Source organism: Pleurodeles waltl, chromosome 1_2 (assembly GCF_031143425.1).
Source record: "Pleurodeles waltl isolate 20211129_DDA chromosome 1_2, aPleWal1.hap1.20221129, whole genome shotgun sequence".
In the NCBI taxonomy this organism is placed as follows: domain Eukaryota; kingdom Metazoa; phylum Chordata; class Amphibia; order Caudata; family Salamandridae; genus Pleurodeles; species Pleurodeles waltl.
The window spans coordinates 1,334,724,448-1,334,749,640 of NC_090437.1; the positions used below are offsets into that span (position 1 = coordinate 1,334,724,448).

The 25,193-nt window shown below is 43.9% G+C and overlaps 1 protein-coding gene across 1 annotated transcript in view; it reads left to right on the top strand.

Annotated features, from left to right (window-relative positions):
* LOC138251856 (long-chain-fatty-acid--CoA ligase ACSBG2-like) overlaps nt 1-25,193 on the top strand; it is a 374,130-nt gene that overhangs the window by 200,112 nt on the left and 148,825 nt on the right. Inside the window, exon 7 of the mRNA XM_069205685.1 lies at nt 846-1,010. Coding sequence (XP_069061786.1) covers nt 846-1,010 — 165 coding nt within the window. The remainder of the gene's footprint in view (nt 1-845; nt 1,011-25,193) is intronic.

Here is a 25,193-nt window from a genome sequence, read left to right on the forward strand (position 1 = left end):
GAACTACATATAGGGGACATTGTAGTCCCAACATTCATTATGATTAGCTTCCTACTTGTGCTAATCCTTGGTTTTCATCCAATTGTGTTTTCTGTTTCTTTGTATCCTTTCTCGTGGTTTTTTAGGGTCGAGCCTGCGAGTGCGTGCGCTTGCGCATGCGTTTTGCCTGCGAGACACTGCTGTGTTCAGGAAAGGGCTTGGAGTCCACCTGTTGCTCACCATTTGTTGGTTTGCGTGACACTGTTCTCTACAGCCTCGTAATTCGTCAAGGCATGTCTGGCATCATTTCCATTCCTCTGTGTGGAGCAGGGATCAAGCACTAATTGATTTCAACTTAATTAGTGCCTGTCTGCTGCTACCGACATGATTGAGGCACTGTTTGTTCTTTTTAACTTCCAGAACCCCACAAACAGAAGGCTTGTGACTGGCAAAAACGTGCCCAGCATGACAAACAAAACTGCCAAGTTTTATTTTTTAAAGCTAACTTTATTTTATTTTGCTAAGTCGTCTTTTTTCAGTTTCAACTCATGTTTGTTTTTGTTTTTGCTCTGTTGCCCTGTTGTCAAAAGATGACAATTAACTTGTTCAAAATATGCGAGATCTATTGCATTGCAAATGCTTGTTCTGTTTGGGGTGTCATGATAGCAAAAAAGAGGGAGAGATAGAGGGAGAGATAGTGTGATGTGTGGAAAAGATATTGCCTCACCCTTCCTAACAACAAGCTTGTTGATAAAGTGCATAGCTATCTGAGTGAAACTCAATAATATTATTGTCAGTCTTCAAAGTTTATTCCTATAAAATTTTCCATTACTCAATTTGTCGCTCTCCTTTGTTTGTGCATGTAGATCACATGGTTGGTGAGAACATTCAGCAAATATTCTGGCTTGCAAGCATGTGAGATTCAAGTCAGTTACCTGCCTCTGAGCCACATTGTTGCACAATTCTTTGACATCTGGCTACCAATATACATTGGAGGGACCACCTACTTTGCAAATAAGGAAGCTTTAAAGGTACCCGAATGATAAGTATCTATTTGTGTGTAGTGAATAGAAATGTATTATCAAGTTTCTGTGTTTTAATAACCTACCTTTGCTCATAAATGTGTCTCTTTCAAAATAAGCCGCAAGAACTTCCAACCTAAATCTTGGAATATACCCAACTACAGTACCATCCACTATAAACCACTCTGCTAAGCTAAATGTGTTTGTAATGTTGAACACCCTGAATCTGGTACCAAATGTTCAAACCACTTGCTTTGGAGGCTCAATCTTGATAAATAATATTGGGTATAATAAAACGTCCTTCCCAGAATGCATTAGGCAATAATTCCATATGCACAGCCTTTTGGTTTACTACATTAACCAAACCTTTGGCCAGGTTCCTGTCATAGAATATATGGCCCTCTTTCGAGCAGATATTTGCAAAAAGAGTCTCTGTCACTTGTCTCGTAGTGGCTGCTCCTTGCCCATGTTGATACGTCGATATCGGCACTGTGGTCACATCAGTGTAGACAAGTGATCCTAGCAGCAGAAATCTCTATGAAATTTCCATAACATATTTAATTCTGAAATCTTGACAGTTATTAACTTTACAGAACTGAACGGCTACTAAAATATTTTAATTTTTGAAAAGAGCTTATTAAGACAATAAAAACAGTAGCTGTGAAAGATTAGGCACTTCCAGGATAATTTGCAACAATGGTTCTCTAGAACATAGTGCAAGTCCCCAGATTTTACATACTGACAGCTCCACTCACATTAGGATGTTCCACCAGGTGGGCAAAAGAGAGAGGGCAGGAGAGGTCAGAGAGAAACACATGCAACCGATTCTCTTTGTGTGGACTACTGAATTGTAAGAAACTAGTTATTACTTGTAACTCCAGTTCTCCAACATTAGAAGGAGAGTCGAATTTTAGTATATAAAAGATACTTCTAGATAGCCCAACCCTGACTGAAGAGTATTAAAGTCTACTCTTGGCTAGATTCAGCAAATTCTGAAGGATTTGATGAGGTTTTAATCGAAGTGGAAAATGACCCGTATTCCTGCACCAGACACAGAAACGGTTCCACGTAGAATTATACGTCTTTGTAGTTGTTGGAGCTCGAGCCTGTGCTAAAATATTTCTGTCGAGGTACATTTAAATGTCCAAATACTAAGTGATAAGGTACAAGCCTTCCAAGCTCAGTGACTTGGGATCATGATGAAGGAACACCCTGTGATGTCTTGAAAGGATCTTGGGTTGCACCTTTGGAGGAATGGCTGGACATGCTGATCATTGTGTTAGATTGCTGCACCAAACTTGGAGTGGCCACACTGGTGTAATGAGGATCAAAGTGCCACTATATATCTTCACTTTCCTCAACACCATGGATATTAGGGGAAATGGTGGAAAAGTGTAGGCAAAGATTTTGGACCAAATGATCAAAAGGGCATTGTCCATCATTACTGGATGCCAAAACCTGATTCCGAAGCACAGGTAATTTCTGTTGCTTGAAGTGGCAAAAAGACCGTTCATGGGGTGACCTCCATTGATTGAATAAGTAATTCACAAATCAAGATAGTATATACACACAGTTCCAAAACAAGGGAGGGTTTCTTTCAGAATGATAGTGCTATATTGAGGTTGATGGAAAATCAATTTGTTTGAAGCAACTGAACTGAACCTTATGCCACAATCGGGGTCTCCCACAGAGGACCTCCAACCCCGTTGGCGAGAAGGAATACAGCCCTTAGGTCCTGCCCAAGGTGAGAGGGGCACAAGCCACCTTCACCTGGGAGAGATCTTGCATTTTCCCTCACTACCCTGAGCCCATTCCTACCTCTTGCGAGTGCACGAGGCAGCTACAGCCTTGCAGTATCTTGGCTTAAGGCTGGAAGGGGCATTTTGTGGGACCGCGCTGGGCTTTTCCCCAGTGCGTCGCAACATGCTCAGTGGTCTGATCAGCACTTTACGGGCAGAGTTAGAAGGCAGGCAGGCGGGCTGATCTGGGTTGTCTTTATGCCGTGGAGGCAACGTTGGTTGCCCGTGATGAACACATGACATCTTTCCTGGTGCAGGTGTCATGGGTAAAGTTCATGGCGCCCAGGCAATGCAGTGGCAGGCATTCGAATTATTGGTGCACAGCCCATAGCGCTGCTTCCAGTGACAGACTCCTGTGCTGGTGATTTGTAGGGTGAAGCGCTAGTGTTTGGCATACAAGACATTGATTTAATGAAAGCCACTAGGGTCAGTCCCATACCTGACTCACGGGCTCCAAACAAGGAGGGATCTTTGATAGCACTGGGATTCCTACAGACCAGGGGAGAACACCTGGGGCATATGCAGAGCAGGAAGCAGGCTAGCATATAAGGAAAATTGAAGAGTGGCAGTCCCTCCAGCAGCCCAGCAGCCCAGCAGGCAGAAGGCCAGAACAACAAAGCAGGTAGTCCAAATGGCAATTCCATTCGGCAGTCCCACAGTGCCTTAGCAGAATAAAGTAAGGAAGCAGCTGGCAGCAGGTCAACAAGCAGAAAAGCAATCCATTGAGTCCTTTATGCCATGCAACACGTAGTAGGTAACAGGGCAGCAGCTGAAGAGCAGTCCAAATGAGTTATTTGTGCAGCACAGCAGTCGTCCTGATAGAGGTTCAGTCCCAGTTCCAAAATTACTCTAAAACCTGGGGTCAGAGCCCCTGTACTTATACTTCAAAATGTTGTTGTTCAAGGAGTGACACCAAAGGAATCCTTTCAAGTGAAACACACACCCTTTCAACCTGGCCCCAGACATCAGTAGGGGGTAAATCAGTCCTTTGTGTGAGGGCAGGGCACAGCCTATTGACATGTAAGGTGTGAACAACTTCTCCCTCTCCCAGCCCAGGAAAACTATCAGTACGCAGATGGATACAGATGCCTCTCCTGTCACAGCTGGATCTGCCTGTGTTGTGGCTTCTCTGGAAAGTATGAAAAAAGTGTAGCTGTCACTCTGTCCTAGACGTGGATTGGAGTCAGGCTTCAAAACACTAGAATTATAAGCACAGAGAAATGCCCACTTTCTAAAAGTGGCATTTCTAAAATAGTAATGTAAAATCCATCTACAAGAGTAACAGGATTTTTCACTACCATTCCAAACATTCCAAACATTCACGCTACTCCTTTCAGATCAGAAATTACCAATTAAAAATATATAAGGGACTTCCTAATGCTAACTTATGAAAGGAGCAGCCCTCACAGAAGTGAAAAACGAAACAGGCTGTTTGTCACTACTAAGACATGCAAAACATAAAGGTGCATGCCCTACCTTTTAGTTACATAGTACCCTGCCCATAAAGCTATCTAGGGTCTACCTTAGGGGTGACTTAGGTGTACTAAAAGGGGGGTCTAGGCCTTGGCAAGTAGTTTGAAATGCTAAGTCAAAGGTGGCTGTAAACTGCTCACGCAGGCACTGCAGTGACAAGCCTGGGACCGGTTTGAAGGGTTACCTCTGTGGGTGGTGCAATCAGCACTACAGGCCCACTAGTAGCATTTAATTTACAGGCCGTGTGTATATGGTATACCACTTTATAAGGGACTTATAGGAAAATTAAATATGCCAAACAGGTGTAAGCCAATTGTTGGACCTGGCCCTTTTTGCGGGGTCATCCCCAAACGTTTTGCCTCCTTCCTACTATTGTTCCTGACCTGTTTTTGTTGGCTTTTGAACTCTGAGCACTTTACCACTGCTAACCCGTGTTAAAGTGCACATGCCCTCTGTGTAAATTGTACAATTGATTGGTTTATCCATGATTGGCATATTTGATTTATTAAGTCCCTAAGAAAAGTGCACTAGAAGTGCCCAGGGCCTGTAAATCAAATGCTACTAGTGGGCCTGCAGCACTGGTTGTGCCACCCACAAAGTAGCCCTGTAATCATGTATCAGACCTGCCACTGCAGTGTCTGTGTGTGCAGTTGTAAACTGTAAATTCAGTTTGGCAAGTGTACCCACTTGCCAGGCCTCACCCTTCCCTTTTCCTAAATGTAAGACCTTTCACAAACAAGTGAGACTTTCCTTTGAAGTAAGCCTACTTTAAAAGCCAAAATATGTATAAGAAGAGCACCCGAAACCACAGACTTTAGACACTTCTTGGGGTAGACACTCTACCTCACAGACACTTCTGGACAAGAAACCTGCTGGTGAAGAATCCCTGAACCAGACCTGCCAAGAGGAACTGCCTGGCTGCCGAAAGGACTCACTGGGACTGCTTTTCTGAGAAGGACTGCTGCCTTGCTGTTGCCCTGCTGACTTGCTGCTCTCTGGCTGTGCTGAGAAGTGCTCTCAAAGGGCTGGGATAGAGCTTGCCTCCCGTTCCCCGAAGTCTCAGGACCAAAAAGACTTCACTCCTGAAACTGGACTCCTTGTGCGGCAAAAATTTGAAGCACAGCATGCCCCACAGTGAGAAATTCACTGCACGCCAAACCGGAACGAAGCAGCCCAACTTCGCAAGGAGAAAATCGATGCAGTGCCTGCGTAGCGACTGGAACTTTGATGCACGCCCCACCAGATCAACGCACAGCCAACCCGGGATGATGCAGCCCGACTTCCAGAAAGGAATCGACGCAGTGCCGCTGTGCATGGAGAAATTTCCACGCAACGCCCACTGGATCGATGCATCGCTTGTGACTTCGCTGAACAAGCCCAGGATTCCACGCACCGTCCCCGGGGCACCAGAAAACACCGCAACCTGAAGAGAACCAAGTGAGCGCCAGAAAATAACGCAAAGTCTTCCCCTGCGTGGAAAATATAGACGCAAGTTGGTGTGCAAAGGGACAAAACCGACGCACACCTCCCCGTTTTACATGCATCGTCTCCTCTGCAGTCCCTTGCGGAGATTTTGAATGCGAACCAGGTACTTTGTGCTTGCAAGAGACCTTTATTGTTTTTAAGAGACATTTATTTGTTTTTCAAAGTCTTAAGCCACTTTATCTCAACAAATATTTATTGCATTTTAATTGTTTTGACATGCATCTTATCAGGCAAATATTATATATTTTTCTAAACACTGTGTGGTGTATTTTTGTGGTGCTATATGGTGTTATTGTATGATTTATTGCACAAATACTTTACACATTGCCTTCTAAGTTAAGCCTGACTGCTCAGTGCCAAGCTATAAGAGGGTGGGCACAGGATAATTTGGATTTTGTGTGACCTACCCTGACTAGAGTGAGGGTCCTTGCTTGGACAGGGGTAACCTGACTGCCAACCAAAGACCCCATTTCTAACACCAATCATATAATGTTTTAGGGGAGTTCATAGGTATATTTATTGGAACCAGACCCTCTTTCATCATGAATAGGCACACTCAAGAAAACTAAGAGTCTGAATTAGATGTTGGTTGAGTTACCGCCAAGTCGCATTGGCAGCAGGCCCAAGAAGACCATCGTGGCGCGGTGTTCTGCCTGCCGTACTTAGATGTTACAGTCCTTCAGGCACTGTACTGGCAAAGGTTTGCTGACGGCGGCGGGACTCAATGGACTTAATACAATAGCAGCGGCTATGGAAGGGAGGTAAGTGACCCACACTGTCCCTTAGCCATAGGTACACCCGACACTACACACTACACAACAAATATACATATTTACCCATTGCCCGTCCCACACAATACAACTTGTACACGCCGAAAACACACACTGACACACATCCATGCCACAACATACACACCCTTGACAATGCACCACACAACTACAACAAACAACTACACTCTCAGCTATAGAAACACACTCACACACACCCGCACCTCACTTGCCAATCACATCGCATACACACTTACACATACTGACTCACACACACAAAATGCAACACAACATGACAGGTACAGTTCCCCTAGCAATGTTCACACATGGACACAGATAACAGGTGTGAATGTACTGTCATTGTGGTACCAGAATTAATTTGCCAATGAACACTAACACCATAATGACAGTTGTGTATGTGTGCAATGTGCTCCATACCAGTGTTTTCCCACCTGTGTCTGACCCACTTGTGTCCGCCACATATGCATGTCAGATTGATTAAAATAAATTACTGTGTGTATATGTCTCCAGTGGTCCCCACCTCTGGTCAGTTTCCAATCATGGTACCCTGGCAATCGGGCGTCGCTACCTTGTAGTCAGTAGCCGGAGGGGTGGGAGGTGGGTCCCTGGAAGCAGGGAGGGCAGGTGTTGTCCAGTCATGGCCAGTTGAAGACGAGGAGAAGTGGTAAAAAGTTGACTTTTCACCCCCCCTCCGTTCTCCTACAAACCACCAACTAAGGAGTGGCGGTTGGACCGCCACTTTTTCCTTGGCGGTAAGGCACATCTTGGCAGGAAACCTGGCTGCGGTCCTAACAGCATCCCCTTATCACTTTCCCGCCGTCTACACAGCCGATAATCCTTGGCGGAGACGACGGTTTGAGTGCGGTCGTTCATCTATGGGACCGCCAACATCTAACTATGGCGAGCAGACCGTTGCAACAGCGGATGGGTTTACAGTTGAAAAGTCAGCGGCAGTACTGTTACAACCAACATCTAAATAAGGCACTAAGAAACTAGGAAGATGTTTTCAAAAAGATTTATTAAAATCAAAAACCGTAACCCAGTGCAAACAATATGAATAGTAACTATTACAAAAGTAAACAAGATAGTGGCAATAATACTTGCCAGAAGGCAGAATAATAGAAAAAAACTGTAACATCATGATATTTTATGGCTTCTTTACATCAGTATCCCCAATCTCTCCTTTCCCCTCCCCCTCCTCAAACTTAGATGGGCTAACTAAGCTAAACATGGAACCAAAACAGAACCTGTTCAAGTTTTATAGTAGATTCATATCCACATGCCTTTTCAGTGGAACCAATGTTCAATAAAGAAAAAACAGGTGCTTTTCCTGTCTTTGTCTGCAAGCTGGCAGATAAGCCGAGAGAAGGGATGGATGTGCCTTCCCCATAGCCCTCATCAAGGAAAGGTGATTATGACTTCTGAATGATCCTCAGTCTCGAATCCCTGGTATGAAGTTCCTCTCTACCTAATAATGCTTTGCTCCAGTTTACATGTTCTGTCTGAACATTGTTTAGTATTTTTAAAATAAACGAGTATTAATAAAGTCCCTCCAACCTTTCACTCACTTATATTCTGTGAAACATTGCTCACGGTTTAAATACAATAATCACATAATCAACACATCTGTTTCTACAAAGCTCCGGTCATTATTTAAATAGAATAATGTGAAAAACAATTCAAATCAGGCTAAAAAAAGCACAAACATACGTCGAAGCAAGCTGAATTATCTGCAACCAACAGCAACATTAATATTTGTGCATTTATGTTTGAAGAGTACACCTAAAAAAAGAAAAATATATAGTTGGCAAAGGGAATATCTATAATAGAAACTATATGAAGATTACGGCAAGGCAATTGTGGTAGAATTATAGGGCGAGTACCTTATATCCCAAGAACTAAAATAGCTGTATAACGGTTCACCTTTCTTAGGAATCCCACTTGTTTGAGCCACCTGTAAGTACTTTGTCTTATATAAAGAACTCCTCTTGTCCACAAGTTCTCCTCTAAAATCGTAGTGATTCTACCCCAGATGACAAATATGTCAGGTGAAATATTTTGCATAGTTAAATTTCCAGGCAGTAGCAAATCCTGTACATTCATTACAATGCCAAAGATGAGTTTATATGATGTCCAGTCATTTAGTACAGGCTCACTGAACCTAGTGCCCTCACAATCCTGTGTCCAACACTCCTGCAGTTAAGGAAGGCTTGTGTAAGTGTCCCACTGGCTCATTCAACCACGCTGTTCAATTCCAGACAAAATAGATGCCAAGATAGCACGCACATTCTCAGAGCAGACACAGCACAAGCAGTGACCTTAGCGGCCAATGCTGCACTGTAGTCTGAATAAAAGGTGTGCACTGCTTTGATTGCTTTCAGGCACTATGGCCCATATTTATACTTTTTTACGCCAAACTGCGCAAACGCAGTTTTGCGTCAAACAGTAGAGCGCCAGCTTGTGTCCTTCCAGAGTACCAGCCGGGTGGAAAATTGAAGGAAAGCAGACGCAAAGGGTGGGCTAGCGTAATTTTTTTTACGTTAGCCGGGTGGGGGTGGTGGTATGGAAGAAGGAGGTTTTGCACCAAAAAATGACGTTAGGCTGGTTAGAGGCAAAAAAAAATGCCTCTTGCCAGCCTAGCACAAATTTCTGACGCAAAACCATCCATACCACATTACTTCAGTCTTAGAAAAGACAGGAGTCATGCCCACCACCCCGATGGCTAGCACAGGGGACCTGTGTCCCCTGGGCATGGCCATTGCACCCTGTGCCATGCTTGGGGCCCCAAGTTGGGCCCCGATGTCACCATAATTAAAAAAAGAAAAACTTACCTTTACTTACCCTACTTACCTGAGATGGGGTCCCCCATCCTCTGGTGTCCCTCTGATGTGGGGTGGGGGTGTTCCTGGGGCTTGAGGAGGGCACCTGTGGACCCATTCTATGGTGTTCAGCCATGGAAATGGGTCCACAGGTCCCCTTACGCCTGGTCTGACCCAGGTGTTAAATAATGGTGCAAATCAAGCTTTGCACAATTATTTAGCCCCTCCTCCCACCCGTGCATCATTTTAGCATGGGGGATAAATATGGGGCTATGGGGTTAGCACCATTTTTAGATGGGAACACCTTCCTTGCATCTCATTGACGCAAGGTTGGTTCACGGATCTAAAAAATGGTGTATACTCCAATATTTTGACATTACATGGGTCAAAATATAAATATGGAGTTAGTTTGATGCCAAATTTACTTTTGTTTGCTGGCAAAAAGTACACTGCTGTATATATCTCTTTGTAGCTTTGAACACGTATGGCCAGCATATCAATGCTGTGCATTGACACTGCAGCATTAGTCCCTGCTTATGCAGATGCTATGTCCTCTTGCATTGCTTTTGTGAGATCTAACCCAATTTTACTTAAATGAGGACGACTCTATTCTTTTTTTCCTAGTATTAACACCATAAGAGCATTATCCTCACTCATGGTAGAAATGCTTAGCACGGAATCTTTCATGAGTTTAACACCATTTGATGCTACCTATATTGCTACTGTGATATCTGCACCAATCTTAGTTTGAGATCATGTTGCAGGAGCAATCTTACAAGATTGCATAACTGTCTTCACAGATAGATCAGCAGTTCCCCTTTAATAAAACCAAAAAATCTATCCTCTTAAGGACTAGAAAGAGGGTGTGAATCTTAGTTATCTCTGCAGTGCCCTCTCCTAATGCTTTAATGTCAGTTTTTAGCGCTGTGAAGCCACAGCAAAAAACTAAATATTTTAGTTTAGTGGCCACAGCAGGCTGTGCAGAGTAGTCTATACAGAAAATGCTCTAATACTCATGCACTGGTAGTATATGATGAGTCCGTAGCATCTGTGCTGTTGCTGCCTCCTCCTCCTCAAGGGAGCTATGGAAATTGTCAATAAGTCACAAACAAACCAAGGATTTTACTCCAGGTTTTTCCAAATCAAAAAGAAAAACTTTTGCAGAAATAGTCTTGTTGGATGGTTTCTCTACAAGAAGTCCTCCTGATGATGCAAAAAAGAGATTTAATGACTTTCTTGGATCTTTGGATGCATACTTCCACATACCCATTCACGGAAAACACAGAACATAGCTCCAATTCTTGGCAGCGGAACAACATTTCTAGTTCAAGGCACTCCATTTCTGACTGAAATCAGAACCTCAAATATTTACCGAATGTCTCTCTTCAGTAGCTGCCTTCCTGAGATGAGAAAATGATCAGGAGTAAACAACCTCAATGACTGGCTCATCAAAGCACCCTCAAAGGAGGAAGCAAAAAGCTCTTTGGTGACCTTGTTGGAAATGGCCCTTTCTTCAGGGTTATCCCCAAACTTTTAGCCTTCCTCCTCCTATTTTTCTGACCTTCTTTTTGTTGGCATTAGGACTCTGGTCACTTTACATAGCTAATCATTGCTAAAGTGCATGTGCACTCTCCCTCGGTGGTGTTCTTAACCCCTTGGCTGCCAGGCCTTTTCCCCCTCAAGTGCCAGGCCTTTTTTTGGCTATTAGGGGCAGGGTGCGCTTAGGCCCTCATAACCTTTTGTCCACATAAGGTACCCTTGTCAAATTTGCGTCCTTTTTTTCCAACATCCTAGGGATTCTAGAGGTACCCAGACTTTGTGGGTTCCCCTGAAGGACACCAAGAAATTAGCCAAAATACAGTGAAAATGTCGTTTTTTAAAACAAATTGGAAAAAAAGGGCTGCAGAAGAAGGCTTGTGGTTTCTTCCCTGAAAATGGCATAAAAAAACCAATTTTTCAACACAATTTTGGCATTTTACAGGAAGATACCCCATTTTTACTATTTTTTGTGCTTTCAGCTTCCTTCCAGTCAGTGACAGAAATGGGCTTGAAACCAATGCTGGATCCCAGAAACCTAAACATTTCTGAAAAGTAGACAAAATTCCGAATTCAGCAATGGGTAATTTGTGTAGATCCTACAAGGGTTTTCTACAGAAAATAACAACTGAAATAAAAAAATATTGAAATTGAGGTGAAAAAAACTGCAGTTTTTCTCTACGTTTTACTCTGTAACTTTTTCCTGCGATGTCAGATTTTTTAAAGCAATATACCGTTACGTCTGCTGGACTCTTCTGGTTGCGTGGATACATAGGGCTTGTAGGTTCACCAAGAACCCTAGGTACCCAGAGCCAATAAATGATCTGCACCCAGCAAGTGGGTTTTCATTCAATACCGGGTATACAGCAATTCATTTGCTGAAATATAAAGAGTGAAAAATAGGCATCAAGAAAACCTTTTTATTTCCAAAATGGGCACAAGATAAGGTGTTGAGGAGCAGTGGTTATTTGCACATCTCTGAATTCCGGGGTGCCCATACTAGCATGTGAATTACAGGGCATTTTTCAAATAGACGTCTTTTTTACACACTCTCTTATATTTGGAAGGAAAGAATTTAGAGAAAGACAAGGGGCAATAACACTTGTTTTGCTATTCTATGTTCCCCCAAGTCTCCCGATAAAATGGTAACTCACTTGTGTGGGTAGGCCTAGTGCCCGCAAAAGGAAATAACCCAAAACATAATATGGACACATCACATTTTCCCAAAGATAACAGAGGTGTTTTTTGCAAAGTGCCTATCTGTGGATTTTGGCCTCTAGCTCAGCCAGCACCTAGGGAAACCTACCAAACCTGTGCATTTTTTAAAACTAGAGACCTAGGGGAATCTAAGATAGGGTGACTTGTGGGGCACTCACCAGGTTCTGTTTCCCAGAATCCTTTGCAAACTTCTAAATGTGGCTAAAAAAACACTTTTTCCTCACATTTCGGTGACAGAAAGTTCTGGAATCTGAGACGAGCCACAAATTTCCTTCCAACCAGCATTCCCCCAAGTCTCCCAATAAAAATGATACCTCACTTGTGTGGGTAAGCATAGTGCCCGCGACAGGAAATGCCCCAAAACACAACGTGGACACATCATATTTTACCACAGAAAACAGGTGTTTTTTGCAAAGTGCCTAGCTGTGGATTTTAGCCTCTAGCTCTGCCGGCACCTAGGGAAACCTACCAAACCTGTGCATTTTTGAAAACTAGAGACCTAGGGGAATCCAAGAAGGGGTGCCTTGTGGGGCTCTCACCAGATTCTGTTACCCAGAATCCTTTGCAAACCTCAACATTTGGCTAAAAAAACACTTTTTCCTCACATTTCGGTGACAGAAAGTTCTGGAATCTGAGACGAGCCACAAATTTTCCTCCACCCAGCGTTCCCCCAAGTCTCCCGATAAAAATTATACCTCACTTGTGTGGGTAGGCCTAGTGCACGCAACAGGAAATACCCCAAAACACAACATGGGCACATCACATTTTTCCACAGAAAACCGAGGTGTTTTTTGCAAAGTGCCTACCTGTGGATTTTGGCCTCTAGCTCAGCCGGCACCTAAGGAAACCTACCAAACCTGTGCATTTTTAAAAATTAGAGACCTAGGAGAATCCAAAATGGGGTGACTTGTGGGGCTCTCACCAGGTTCTGTTACCCAGAATCCTTTGCAAACCTCAAAATCTGGCTAAAAAACACTTTTTCCTCATATTTCGGTGACAGAAAGTTCTGGAATCTGAGAGGAGCCACAAATTTCCCTCCACCCAGCGTTCCCCCAAGTCTCCCGACAAACATGATACCTCACTTGTGTGGGTAGGCCTAGTGCCCGCGACAGGAAAAGGCCAAAAACTTGTAAAGATTGAGAGGATAGCACAGCGAGTTGATAAGCACATATTCTTCTTTTATACATCTTTAGGCTGACTCTGCTTTGGGGACCCACACAAGTGAGGTGTCATTTTACTTGGGAGACTAAGGGGAACGCTGGGGAGTAGTAGGAATTTTGTGCTTGAGTGGTGATCCTACTAAGAAAAGTCAGGAAAATATACTTTTTTAAGCAAATTTTGAGGTTTGCAGAGGAGTCTGGGTAAGAAAATGTTGGGGGATCTACGCAAGCCATACCTCCCTGTACTCCTGGTCTGGGTTTGGTAGGTTTCCCTTGATGAAGGCTGCACCCAGGACCAAAAATATAGGTGCCCTCTCCCCCCCCAAACACAGGTAGTTTTGCAATATATCATTTTGATGTGTCCACGTACGTCCGTGATGTGCCAAACACTTAAATTGTGAAAAGAAATGCACTTAGGTTATGTGAAAAAGAACCCTCACCCACCAACCAAGTTGGTGGCATGCTTCATCATCGGGGTCCCACCTGAGACACCTAGCGTGTCACAAGTGTGCTGCGATGCCTGATTACAGCGGAGCTGGATTTGTCATTTGTACCACACATACTGGTTGGATTTGGCACGAGGGTGAGTGATGGTTCAGTCGATCACATTTTATTAACAAGAGGTTTCACAAAAGTGAAATGCACTGTTAATAACTGAAAGGCCAAAAAACGGAACCAATGACACACAGCTTGTGAGCTGTAAAGCCGCGTCAAGGCACCAACCGTTTTACAGTCCATTCACACACCTTTCATACATGACATGCACAAGACCATTCACGCCGCCAACCACGGGCCCAGCACATTACAACACTTGCATCGACAGACAGCGCCACTCAAGGGCTCATCACTTACATACGCCCACATGCCTGATACAGCAGTCACACTAGCCGATGGGAGTGTGTGGACTGACGTTTGGTTGGCACCGCCAGCCAAGCGCCACCCCACCCACACCGCCAGCCAAGCGCCACCCCACGCACAACGCCAGCCAATCGCCACCCCACGCACACCACCAGCCAAGCGCCACCCCACACACACCGCCAGCCAAGCACCACCCCAAGCACACCGCCAGCCAAGCGCCACCCCACGCACACTGACAGCCAAGCGCCACCCCAAGCACACCACCAGCCAAGCGCCACCCCAAGCAGACCGCCAGCCAAGTGCCACCCCACCCACACCGCCAGCCAAGCGCCACCCTAGGCACACCGCCATCACATTTTTTTTGTTTATGAACAACAAAAAAAACACTAACTAATTATTAAATAAGTACAAAACTACAAACACAAAAGCTCTAACTAAATACATGACAGTAATGCCAACCGTGAAACTGAACATATGAAAATATAAAATAGGCAGTTTACGCTCACGGTATTCCCCCAATTTGTTTTTTGTGTGTGGTAACTTCTAAAACAGCCGGCCACACACAGCCCAGGCTTTGAAGGGCAATCGGGACAGTACATCCGGTCCTCCCTCCAGATACCTCTTCGGGCACATACTCTACATTTCTTAGTGGGCAAGTCTTTTTTGGGAGTGGGAGGAATGTGATCTGGAAAGTGGCGATCTTTCAATCTAGCCACATCCTCCACCACTGCTACTCTAGGAACTCTTGCCTGTTCCACCACAATAAGGCTCTCTATCACCGACTCCTGAAATTTAACAAATTTCATCCTAGACTCACGAGAACAATCCTTGAACACAATAAATGCATTAAAAGTTGACAAATGAAATAAATGTAGGGCCAACTTTTTATACCACATGTAAGACTTAGGAAGAGCAGTGTAAGGTTCCAACCTCTGATCTACTCTATCAACACCACCCATGTGCCTATTGTAGTCCAAAATGCACGCAGGTTTGCGCACTTCGGCAACCTGACTCCAAACAGTCACAGGGGAAGTACTCTCATCATGGATGGTAGATAGCATGTACACATCCCTCCTGTCTGAAAATTTCAGAGCTAGCAGCTCATTATTCCGCAAGGCACTGCAATGTCCCCTCTCAAGTTTTTTACAGACAAGCTCCCTTGGAGCCTTTCCGGTTAGAACGAATTGTGCCACAAGCAACAGTGTCCACTCAAAACATATCCTTGAACAACTGCACTCCAGTGCAGAAATTATCTACATACAAATGTTGACCTTTGTTAAACAGTCATCTACCAAGTTCCCACACAATTGTTTCGCTAACTCCAAAAGTGGCCGGACAACCAGGAGGGTCAATACTGGAATCCCTACCAGTGTAGACCCGGACATTTTACACATATCCTGTACTGCTTTCTGACAGCATATACAATTTAATCACATACCGTGCCCTCTTACTAGGAATGTACTGCTTAAACACTAAACTCCCTTTGAAAAAGACCAAAGACTCGTCCACACTTATCTCTTTGCCTGGAACATAGACCTCTGAAAACCGATCTACGAAATGATCAAGGACAGGCCTAATCTTAAAAAGGCGGTCACAATCAGGATGATCTCATGGCAAGGCTAAAGCATTGTCTACAAAATGCAGCATACGAAGAAGAAGCAAATAGCGATTACGTGTCATAGTTGCAGGAAATATAGCCGTTGCCATCAAGGGAATAGTAGACCAATAAGAAGCCAGTGACGGCTTCCTTATCAACCTCATCAAAAAAGTCAAACCCAAAAACGTTTTCATCTCTTCCAGATATGTGGGAACCCACTGAGTAGCTCTAGACTGAGGCCTAAGTCTGGCAGCGTTGTCCCTCAAATATTGCTCCGCATACAAATTAGTCTGCTCCACAGTCTCTTCCAAAAATACATCGTCCATAAACAAGTGAAAGAAATTGACAGGCAAAACGTTTTCCGTATTGACTCTACACACTTGGAGACCAGTAAATGCAGGTAACTGTGGCTGCTCCATGTTTGGGGCAATCCAGGTGTCAAGTCTTCTAATGGGAAACCCTTCAGCCCCAGGCTGCTGCACTCTTGGCACATCAATGTCGTCCTCTAAAACAGGCCCTTCATCTGCACTGAGAGTGGCTTCCTCATCAGAAGAATCCTCTCGGACAGAAAACTCACTGCCAGAATCTCTCACTTCCTCCTCTGCCTCAGGTGCAGAGTCAGTCTCGTAATCATGGTCTGAAGATGACTCAAAGAGCATGCCAACAACCTGCTGAGCGGTCACTCTGTGGCTAGCCATGATCCTCACTAACAAAAAATGGAGTTCCAACAACAACTAGCACTAAAATAAGTAATAAACAAAGTGTAGCTTTCTCACAAAGAGTTATTTACTAAAAAACTATACCACTCACTTGCCTGAAAAAGCTACTCACCAGCAACTACTCTGCACAGACACAGCAATCACCAATGATATCCCACTAAAAAGAAAAAAGAAAAAAGCAAATTAGACATATGACAACACAAATATCATTATGCTCAAATCTAAGGACAATTTCACACACAATACTGCATTTAGTACACCACCTACTAACATGTCATTCATGCATGTCAACAATACTCATTTGGAGTAAATTGCTTTCACTTACCTAAAACATGCAACTATGCAAACCCTGGGACAAATACTACCAAAACCGCAAGGATCCACAGCAAAGGAAGCAAAAGCTTTAAACTAGAACAAAAAGAAGAAATAAACTGTTAGAATTATAAATACAAATACTTCGCCAGTTAACAAACACCCTGCCACCAAGAACTTAATAAAATTGTCCCTGGTGCCTAACTGGCTTCTGCCCCCCTTGGGGGCAGATGGGCCTAAAAAAATAGTACGATCTGCCCCCAAGGGGCAGAAATGGCCAACAGTTCTGTACCCTGTTTGGGTGGGGTTGGGTGACCCTTGCCAAAGAGGGCGAATGGGGGTGCCCCCAGCACAAAAAAAACTAAGGTGAGCAAAAAAAAAAAAATCCCCTCATGTCTTGGGGGCAGATAGGCCTAAAAAAATAGCCCGATCTGCCCCCAAGGGGAGCAGAAATGGTCATCAGTAATGTGCCCTCCTTTGGGGAGTGACGCTTGCCAAAGGGGCCGCCCCCCCCCACCCACACAAAACACACACACACACACACACAAGATCCCTGGTGCCTAAGGGAATTCTGCCCCCCTTGGGGGCAGATGGGCCTAAAACAATAGACGAATCTGCCCCCAAGAGGGGCAGAAATGGCCAACAGCTTTGTGCCCCCTTCGGGGGGGGTTGACCCTTGTCAAAGGGGGCACCCCCAGCACACAAAATAACAAAGCGAACAAAAAATAAATCTCTGACATCTTGGTGCCTTCTCATGGGCGTAAAAAAAAATGGTGAAATGGCCAACAGCTCTGTGCCCCCTTTGGGGGGTGACCCTTGCCAAAGAGGGCACCCCCAGCACAAAACAAAAAAAGGGGAAAAAAAAAAATCCCTGGCGTATTGGTGATTTCTGCTCTCCCCAAGTGGGGCAGAAATGGCCAATACTAATTATCCCCTCATTGGGGGGGGCGACCCTTGCCCAAGGGGTGCCCCCAAAACACACTCACACCACACAATTCCTGGCGGCTAGTGGGTTTCGACCCCCCGGGGCGAGATCGGCCAAAAACATGGAGTATCTAGCCCGGGGGGGGGGTGAAACATATACAAAATGATTGCCCTCAGGGCAGCGACCCTTGCCTAAGGAGTCGCTGCCCAAAAACATAAGGTAAACATAATCTCTGGTGGTCTAGTGTTTTTCGACCACCCCCTGGGGGCAGATCTGCTGAAAAAACGGCTGATCTGCCCCCAGGGGGGGCCGAAATAGGATAAACAATAGTCCCCCATGGGAGCGACCCTTGCCCAAGGGGTCGCTCCCAAAAATAAACATGAAAATAAATCCCTGGTGCCTAGTGGAGATTCCTGTGGACCAGGAATCCACTGAAAACAGGCACAGGCGGAAAGGAAAAACTCTTTCCTTTCCCCCGTGTCTGTTTCCCCCCCAAAACCCCCAAAAGAGAGAGACATACCTTTTTGAGTCTTCTCTCCCCTCGCGCTGGAAGCAAATGGCTTCCAGCGCGTCCTCTGCAGCTTCTGATGACGCCGGCGCGCTGTGAGCGCGCTGACGTCATCAGATTGGCGAGGGGGGGTCAGGGGTGGAAGGGGAAGGGATTCCCCTTCCATACTCGACTTGGGGGTGTGGGTGGGGGGCCCAGTGGGGAGCGCTAGCGCTTCCCCTGTGGGCAGGGTGCAGGACGAGGTGGTCTTGTCCCTGGCCCACGGGAACCGTGTGCTGGGACGAGACCACCTCGTCCAAGGCACCGTAGGGGTTAAAGGAAGTTCAGAAACCGTACCAACCTGGTACTAACAACAACAGGGAGGCATCAGTTGAAGACATCAAGAAGGATGACATAGCCAGTTCTGTTCAGTGGCCCACTGATACCAACATGCCTCAGGATTAGACCAATACATCCTCTGTTTAGTCTGAACTTAACAGAAGAAGGTATTAGACAAGTTGAGAAAATCTCCTGAAACCAACAGAATCTTTAACACTGACCGTTGCCGAGCACCACAAGAATCCACCAGTAGAAAATGTGATTCCTTTGCAAGAATAAAATTAAGAATAGTTCTTTCAACTCCTTTGCCATTGAAGGTAAAGCAGATGACGGATAGCTCCATAAATGGGAGGTTTAATACAAGAAACAATTCCTGAGAAAATGGATTTTTACAAGGAACGTGGCTTTTGAGCCATTGTACAGATCACCTGTGATTGTTCATGTGTTGTGGTTGACAGATTTAGATTTGCCAATCTGCAGGAGTGCCACAAAGCTATACCTGTTCGCTTCCAAAAAAACAACCATAACTTCTAATTGTAACAGAAACCACAGTAGCCAATACAGAAGGGAAAAGGGATGAGAGAGAAAACACTGATGCAAGGTTTTCACAGTTCTTCCATGGAATACTATGGAAGTTTGTAAGAAACTGTGAGATACTGGGTTGTTGGTTGAGGCCAGTGTGAGCCATTTTCAAGCAACAGCCAAAAATTCTTCTCAGAGTGAACTTCAAAAAGTCACTAAATAAGCCTGTGCTTAACCCTGTGGTAGCTTGGCACAGAAGCAGTCAGGCTTCACTTAGAGACAATGGATACAGTATTTATGCAGAACTTAAACTGTCATAAAGTGAAATCATACCACAAAAAACAATAAAGTATAACCTAATAAATTGACACCGAAACTACAAAAATTCAATCAGTAGAACCAGAGTTATGACTTTTTAAAGGTTTTAGTACAATCTAGCATTTAAAAGATCAAAGCAACCATGGACATTTAGGGCCAGATGTAGGAACCGGTTTGCATGTCGCAAACTGCGAAAAACGCAGTTTGTGACATGCAAAACGGCCATCGCGATGCTGATTCACATATTGCGAGTCGGTACCGACTCGCAAAATGTGAATCCGACTCGCAAATAAGAAGGGGTGTTCCCTTCCTATTTGCGACTCGCACTGCGATGCAGAATTGCTTTGTGACCGCGAAAGCGGTCGCAAAGCAATTCGCAATTAACACCCACTTGAAGTGGGTGGTAACTCATTTGCAAACGGGAAGGGGTCCCCATGGGACCCCTTCCCCTTTGTGAATGTCGCTAAAAATAAATTTTCAGAGCAGGCAGTGGTCCAATGGACCACTGCCTACTCTGAAAAAATGAAACCAAATGGTTTCATTATTATTTTGTATTGCAACTCGTTTTCCTTTAAGGAAAACGGGCTGCAATTCAAAAAAAAAAAAATGCTTTATTAAAAAAGCAGTCACAGACATGGAGGTCTGCTGTCTTCAGCAGGCCACCATCCCTGTGAATGCAAGGACTCGCTATGGGGTTGCAAAATGCGACCCACCTCATTAATATTCATGAGGTGGGTCTTTGCGACCCCATAGCGAGTTGCAGAAGGTGTCTGAGACACCTTTCTGCATACAATTTTGCGAGTTGCAAATTGCGAGTCGGTCTGACTCGCAATTTGCAACTCGTAAAATTTTCTGTTGCTACATCTAGCCCTTAGTCACACGAGACCAGGTCAAAGTTGAAAGTTATGGCTGACTGCAATGGAGCATAGTCTGGGTACAAGAGGTGGATTGGCCTGTCTCGGCTTACCTTCAGACTTGAAAGAAATTTCAAAGAAAAATGTCTGAGAAGGTAAAGTTCTGCAAGGCAAGGCAGACTGCGATGTAACTGTCTGGGAGATCACTGGAACTTATTGTGATCCTGTAGCTCAAAACAGGTCAGTGAGTTGACCTTTGGAGTCACTTCAGCCTGGCGATGAAGGGTGCAAGTCACTCTTCCTTCTCCGACAGCATAGAAGACCTCAAGCAGCAGGGTAGTCCTCTGGCAGCAAGGCAGCTCTTCTGCAGTATCCACGGGTCAAGGAGTGTACTGAAGAGTGGGTCTGAGGGTGCTCTTTTTTTACTTGATGGCCACTCTGAAATGGGAGACGCTTCTGGTGTTTTCCCCTTGCAAAGGTGCCTGGAATTTCCTGTCTCCCTGCCCTGGTCTCAGACTTTCTTGGGGCCAATAGAATAATGTGAAGTCCTTTGTGTGTGAGATGGGCCAGTGCCTTTGATGTGCAAGTGTTGTAGGTTACAGTTCTGCCCCCCCATCCATCAAGCTAGGACGGCCCATCTTGCCAACATCCAGACCCTCTATTGTGACACTCTCTTGGAATACACAAAGGCCAAATACACCTACTCATGTGACCCAAGAAACAGGCTGCAGACACCAAATGGCTAGGACAAGAAAAGAGTAACTATTTAAAAGTGACATTTTCATGATTTGTGACTTAAAAGTTTGACCATTAAAAAGGGTTTTAAATTAAAATTGCTTAGGCAGCAAACATTATATTTCCATCACTTCCCAAATAAACGTTATCACTTATTAAATGCAATAAGGTAAACAAATGTTATTCTATGAGAGAGGTAAGCCTCACTGAAGTGAAAAAACAATGTTTACATTTTTCACTACCAGGACACGTAAAACTTAAAAGCACATGTCCCACTTCTTTAATACAGTGTACGCTGCCCTAAGAGCGTTTTAGGGACTACACTAGTGATGGCTTCTATGAATTAAAAAGGGAATTTCAAGCTTGGCAAAAGTTTTTTTTTGCCAAGTGTAGTGCTTTCCTCTTATTTAGTTTCTAAGCACTAACATAACACAACAGAAATGCACTTCTGAGGTCAAAGAAGACTTTTATTGTTGTTATATGAATGACGAATTAGTAGCTTTCCAGTCCGCGTTAATCAAACAAAATATATCAGTTTGCAATATACACAGCAGGTTATATTTATAAGATATTGAATGCAAAGCAAAACAAATACTTCACCGTGTAGGAACTATTTACAGCTACATCTTTCTAAGGTCTGCAAGCTGATGACCCCTGTCAGCCGTGAGAAAGAGTTTCATCTACCCACACGGGATGCTGGCAGCTGGCGCCAAGCTCCAGCACGAGGTCCGGCAGATTCGAATCTGACCCTCTGCAGCCTGTTACATTCGTTACAAAGGTGTGCCCCCTCCTCTCAGACCTGGGAAACTGAGCAAGCCTTTTGGAGACTGGCCAGGTCTCCAAGACTACTCCTGTTCCCAAGCTCCAGCGGAGAGAAAAACAACACCCATGTACTCTCTCTTATCATGTCTAGTCTACTGTGAGAAAAACATCTTGGTTCTCTAGTGCAAAAACACAGCTTGGAAAAATACAGCTTGGATTCTCAACTGCAATGTCTAACTCCACGTTAAAGGCAATGGGCAGCTAACCTAAATATCAAATGCAATGTCATGTTAAAGGCAATAGGCAGCTAACCTAAATATCAAATGCAATGTCTAGTGTCATGTCAAAGCCAATAGGCATCTAAGCTGAATACAAAATGCAATGTCTTATATCATGTCAAAGCCCATAGGCAGCTGAGCTGAATACAAAATGCAATGTATAATATCATGTCAAAGCCAATAGGCAGCGGAGCTGAATACAAAATGTAATATATGATATCATGTCAAAGCCAATAGGCAGAATATCTAATAGCATGTCAAAGTCAATAGGCAGCTAAACTGAATACATCATGTCAAAGCCAATAGGAATGCAATGTCAAAGCCAATAGGCGGCTAGACTGGATACAGCATGTCAAAGCCAATAGGCAGAATACAGAATGTAATGGCTAATGCAATGTCAAAGCCCATAGGCGGCTCAACTGAACAAAACATATCATGTGCTACTGGTGAACATTGAGCAACTAATATGCGCAGTGGTGAAACACAAAGTCACTGGTCAAAACAAAACTTATCAAATGGCAGTACATTCCGCCCTTTGACCAATGAATTTTTGTTTCACATATCTCTTGTTTCAAACAAACACAAAAAACGAAAAAAACATCAGCACAGACAAAAAAAACATTATGATCAAAGCAATCCCTGTAAAGCAATAGAAGTGAATTAACACATTGATTTCATAACCTTTCACATCAGATACATCTATACAGAAAAGACTGGGCAATTTTTATACTCTAAATGAGTCTCTAATTCAACAGTGTTAGCAATTTGATGTGGCATGAGTTCTGCTCATGTAAAGGGGCACGGTCCACCTGAAAGGTTTGCTGGAAGATAAGCAAGAGTAAAAAAAAAAAAAAACACAGTTTAGTTCCCGTGGAAGAATGCAATCAAACAAGTTGAACTTGAACTGAAGGCGCAGTTTGCGCAAAATGGATCCATGGTGCTGGCACTTTACTCAGCCAGGTTCAGGTTGGGGATTCGGTCCCTTCCCCGACCCCACACGCACACACCGGAAGGGGGACCACACAGCACACTCAAGGACAGTGGCGAAACGTGGTAGGATCTGCAAAAGAAACAAGTATGACTTTTCTTGCAAATAACATTTTTCATTTAAACTGCACCCTTCCTCTTTCTTTCCCTGTTTTATAATCAGCAGGACGTTTTTGAGGCCCTTTGTTATATTCTCTGCAGGATCACTTGGGGCTTCAGCCCACACATCAGCACTGAGGTTTGTATCTGCTGCGCCACAGCTTCCCTTTTCTTGCACTGTCAGAAGGGCTGGGGCAGACTCCTTCTTTACCAAACCTCCATTCACTGCATTTTTGTCAAGTTGGGCCATTCTGTCTCCAATTTGTATGAATGAATCAGATTATTTTCTAGGTATCAGCATAATTTCGATTTTTCCTTGGTAATTTGCAACAATCACTTTCCCTAAAACCTGATCAATTTGCCATTTCTGTTCTGGTAACTTTCCTCTCCCCAACTGCTCTGTGACTGCTTGCATGACAAATTGCTTTTGTGCGTGCAGCACAGTTTTTATCAAATCTAGGGGAATGTGCATCTCTCTCATCTCTGCCCACCTGTAAGTGGCTTTTTCTCTCAGCTGTTCACATTTCTGGGGCACCCACTTAGCCATCCCCACTAAGGCAGAATTCTGGGTGTACACTTCTCTCTCTGAATTTTTCTCATTAACATCTGCAAGGTAATTGAACCAGTTAGGTGCTAAAACATTAGCAATGAACCAAAAATCAGCATAAAAATGACACATCTCACATAGCTCTTGCTTTAAAATCTGACACACATTATACAACGCTGTTCCTTCTACTGTGCCAGAAAGCAACATTTCAGTCAATGAATCATTAGTAAAACAAACATGCTTTTTATCTTCAGTAGACACGAATTCAAATGGTGCACACAATTTCATTGGTAATTCTTTTATCTGTGGTACTCTAGCCCTGTCTTGCAAGTACCAGATCCATTGTATGATTCTAGCTAGGGGCACTATTTTCTTTCCTTGTTCATGATTTAAATGTACATAAGTATTTCCTTCTTGCACTGCGCAGAAACCTAAAGTCTGCATTATTTCATTTGCCAAATCACAAGCGCGCAGCTGCATATAATTTTTCACAGTGACCATATACAAAAGTGTTAGGATTTCTCTCAAATGAGGGCTATTCTTTTTCCAAAAATCAAACAAGCTAATGAAACTCGGGGTGTCTTGCTCTAAAATCTTTCGTTTTTTGCAACGGTAACTCGTAAATCACATTCTGGTCTCTCTCGTCCGTGTTATCAGTTAAGGCAGTGTTTCCCAAACTTTTTTGACCTGTGGCTCCCTTGACCTATTGGCTGTGAGCTGTGGCTCCCATTATGTTACTTTTTTTTTCATGGGTGGGGGGATGTATGCACGGCCTCGGGGGTACTCCTATTTTTTTCGCTGGAAATAATACTAAGCACTTGACTCCTTGTGCAGAGCGATAAATGATATTTGGGTTCTTTACTAGAAAGGCCTTAATCAGGCTTCACTAAGATCTGAGCATGGCCTACTAATGCTGAGGGATTACTATACAGGTCTGTAAAATCTGTGCTCTCTTTATGCTCCCCACTAGTATACGTTACGTAGGCAGCTCACCAAGATTTAGGCTCCCTCCTACTGAGGCATCATATAGGTGTCGATTTGCTAAGTCACTTCTACAAAAAAAAACGTAACACCTAGCAATTCATGGTACAGAAGAGATAAGTGAAAGAGGTAGGGATCATTTGATGAGAAGAGCACCCACATTCTCACGAGTAGATTGAGCTGTCTCCTCTCCTTCCTCCTCTCCTACAGCAACTTGACAAATATCTGATAGATATTTGTCCGGTTTTCTTCATCGTGAGGTAATTTCATATATTACACAATAATGATTGCCATACCATACATGCCAACATTGTAGAACTGAAAGTGGTAAATTTTAAGAACAAAATCGGGCAAATGTATTTTCTTCAATGACATATTTAAGGTGAGAGCAATTTCAGACAGGAGACAGCTAAAAATAGTTAATTTTGCTTTTAAATTTGGGAGTATCTCGTCAAAATCGGGTTGGCATGTATGCAACAAATATTATATTTGTTATCTTTGGTTCAGTGGTTTGTAAATGTCTCAATAGTTTAAAAGTGGAAAATCATCACCTGAAAAACAGAGCAGATTCTAAAAAAACATATTTAAAAGGCA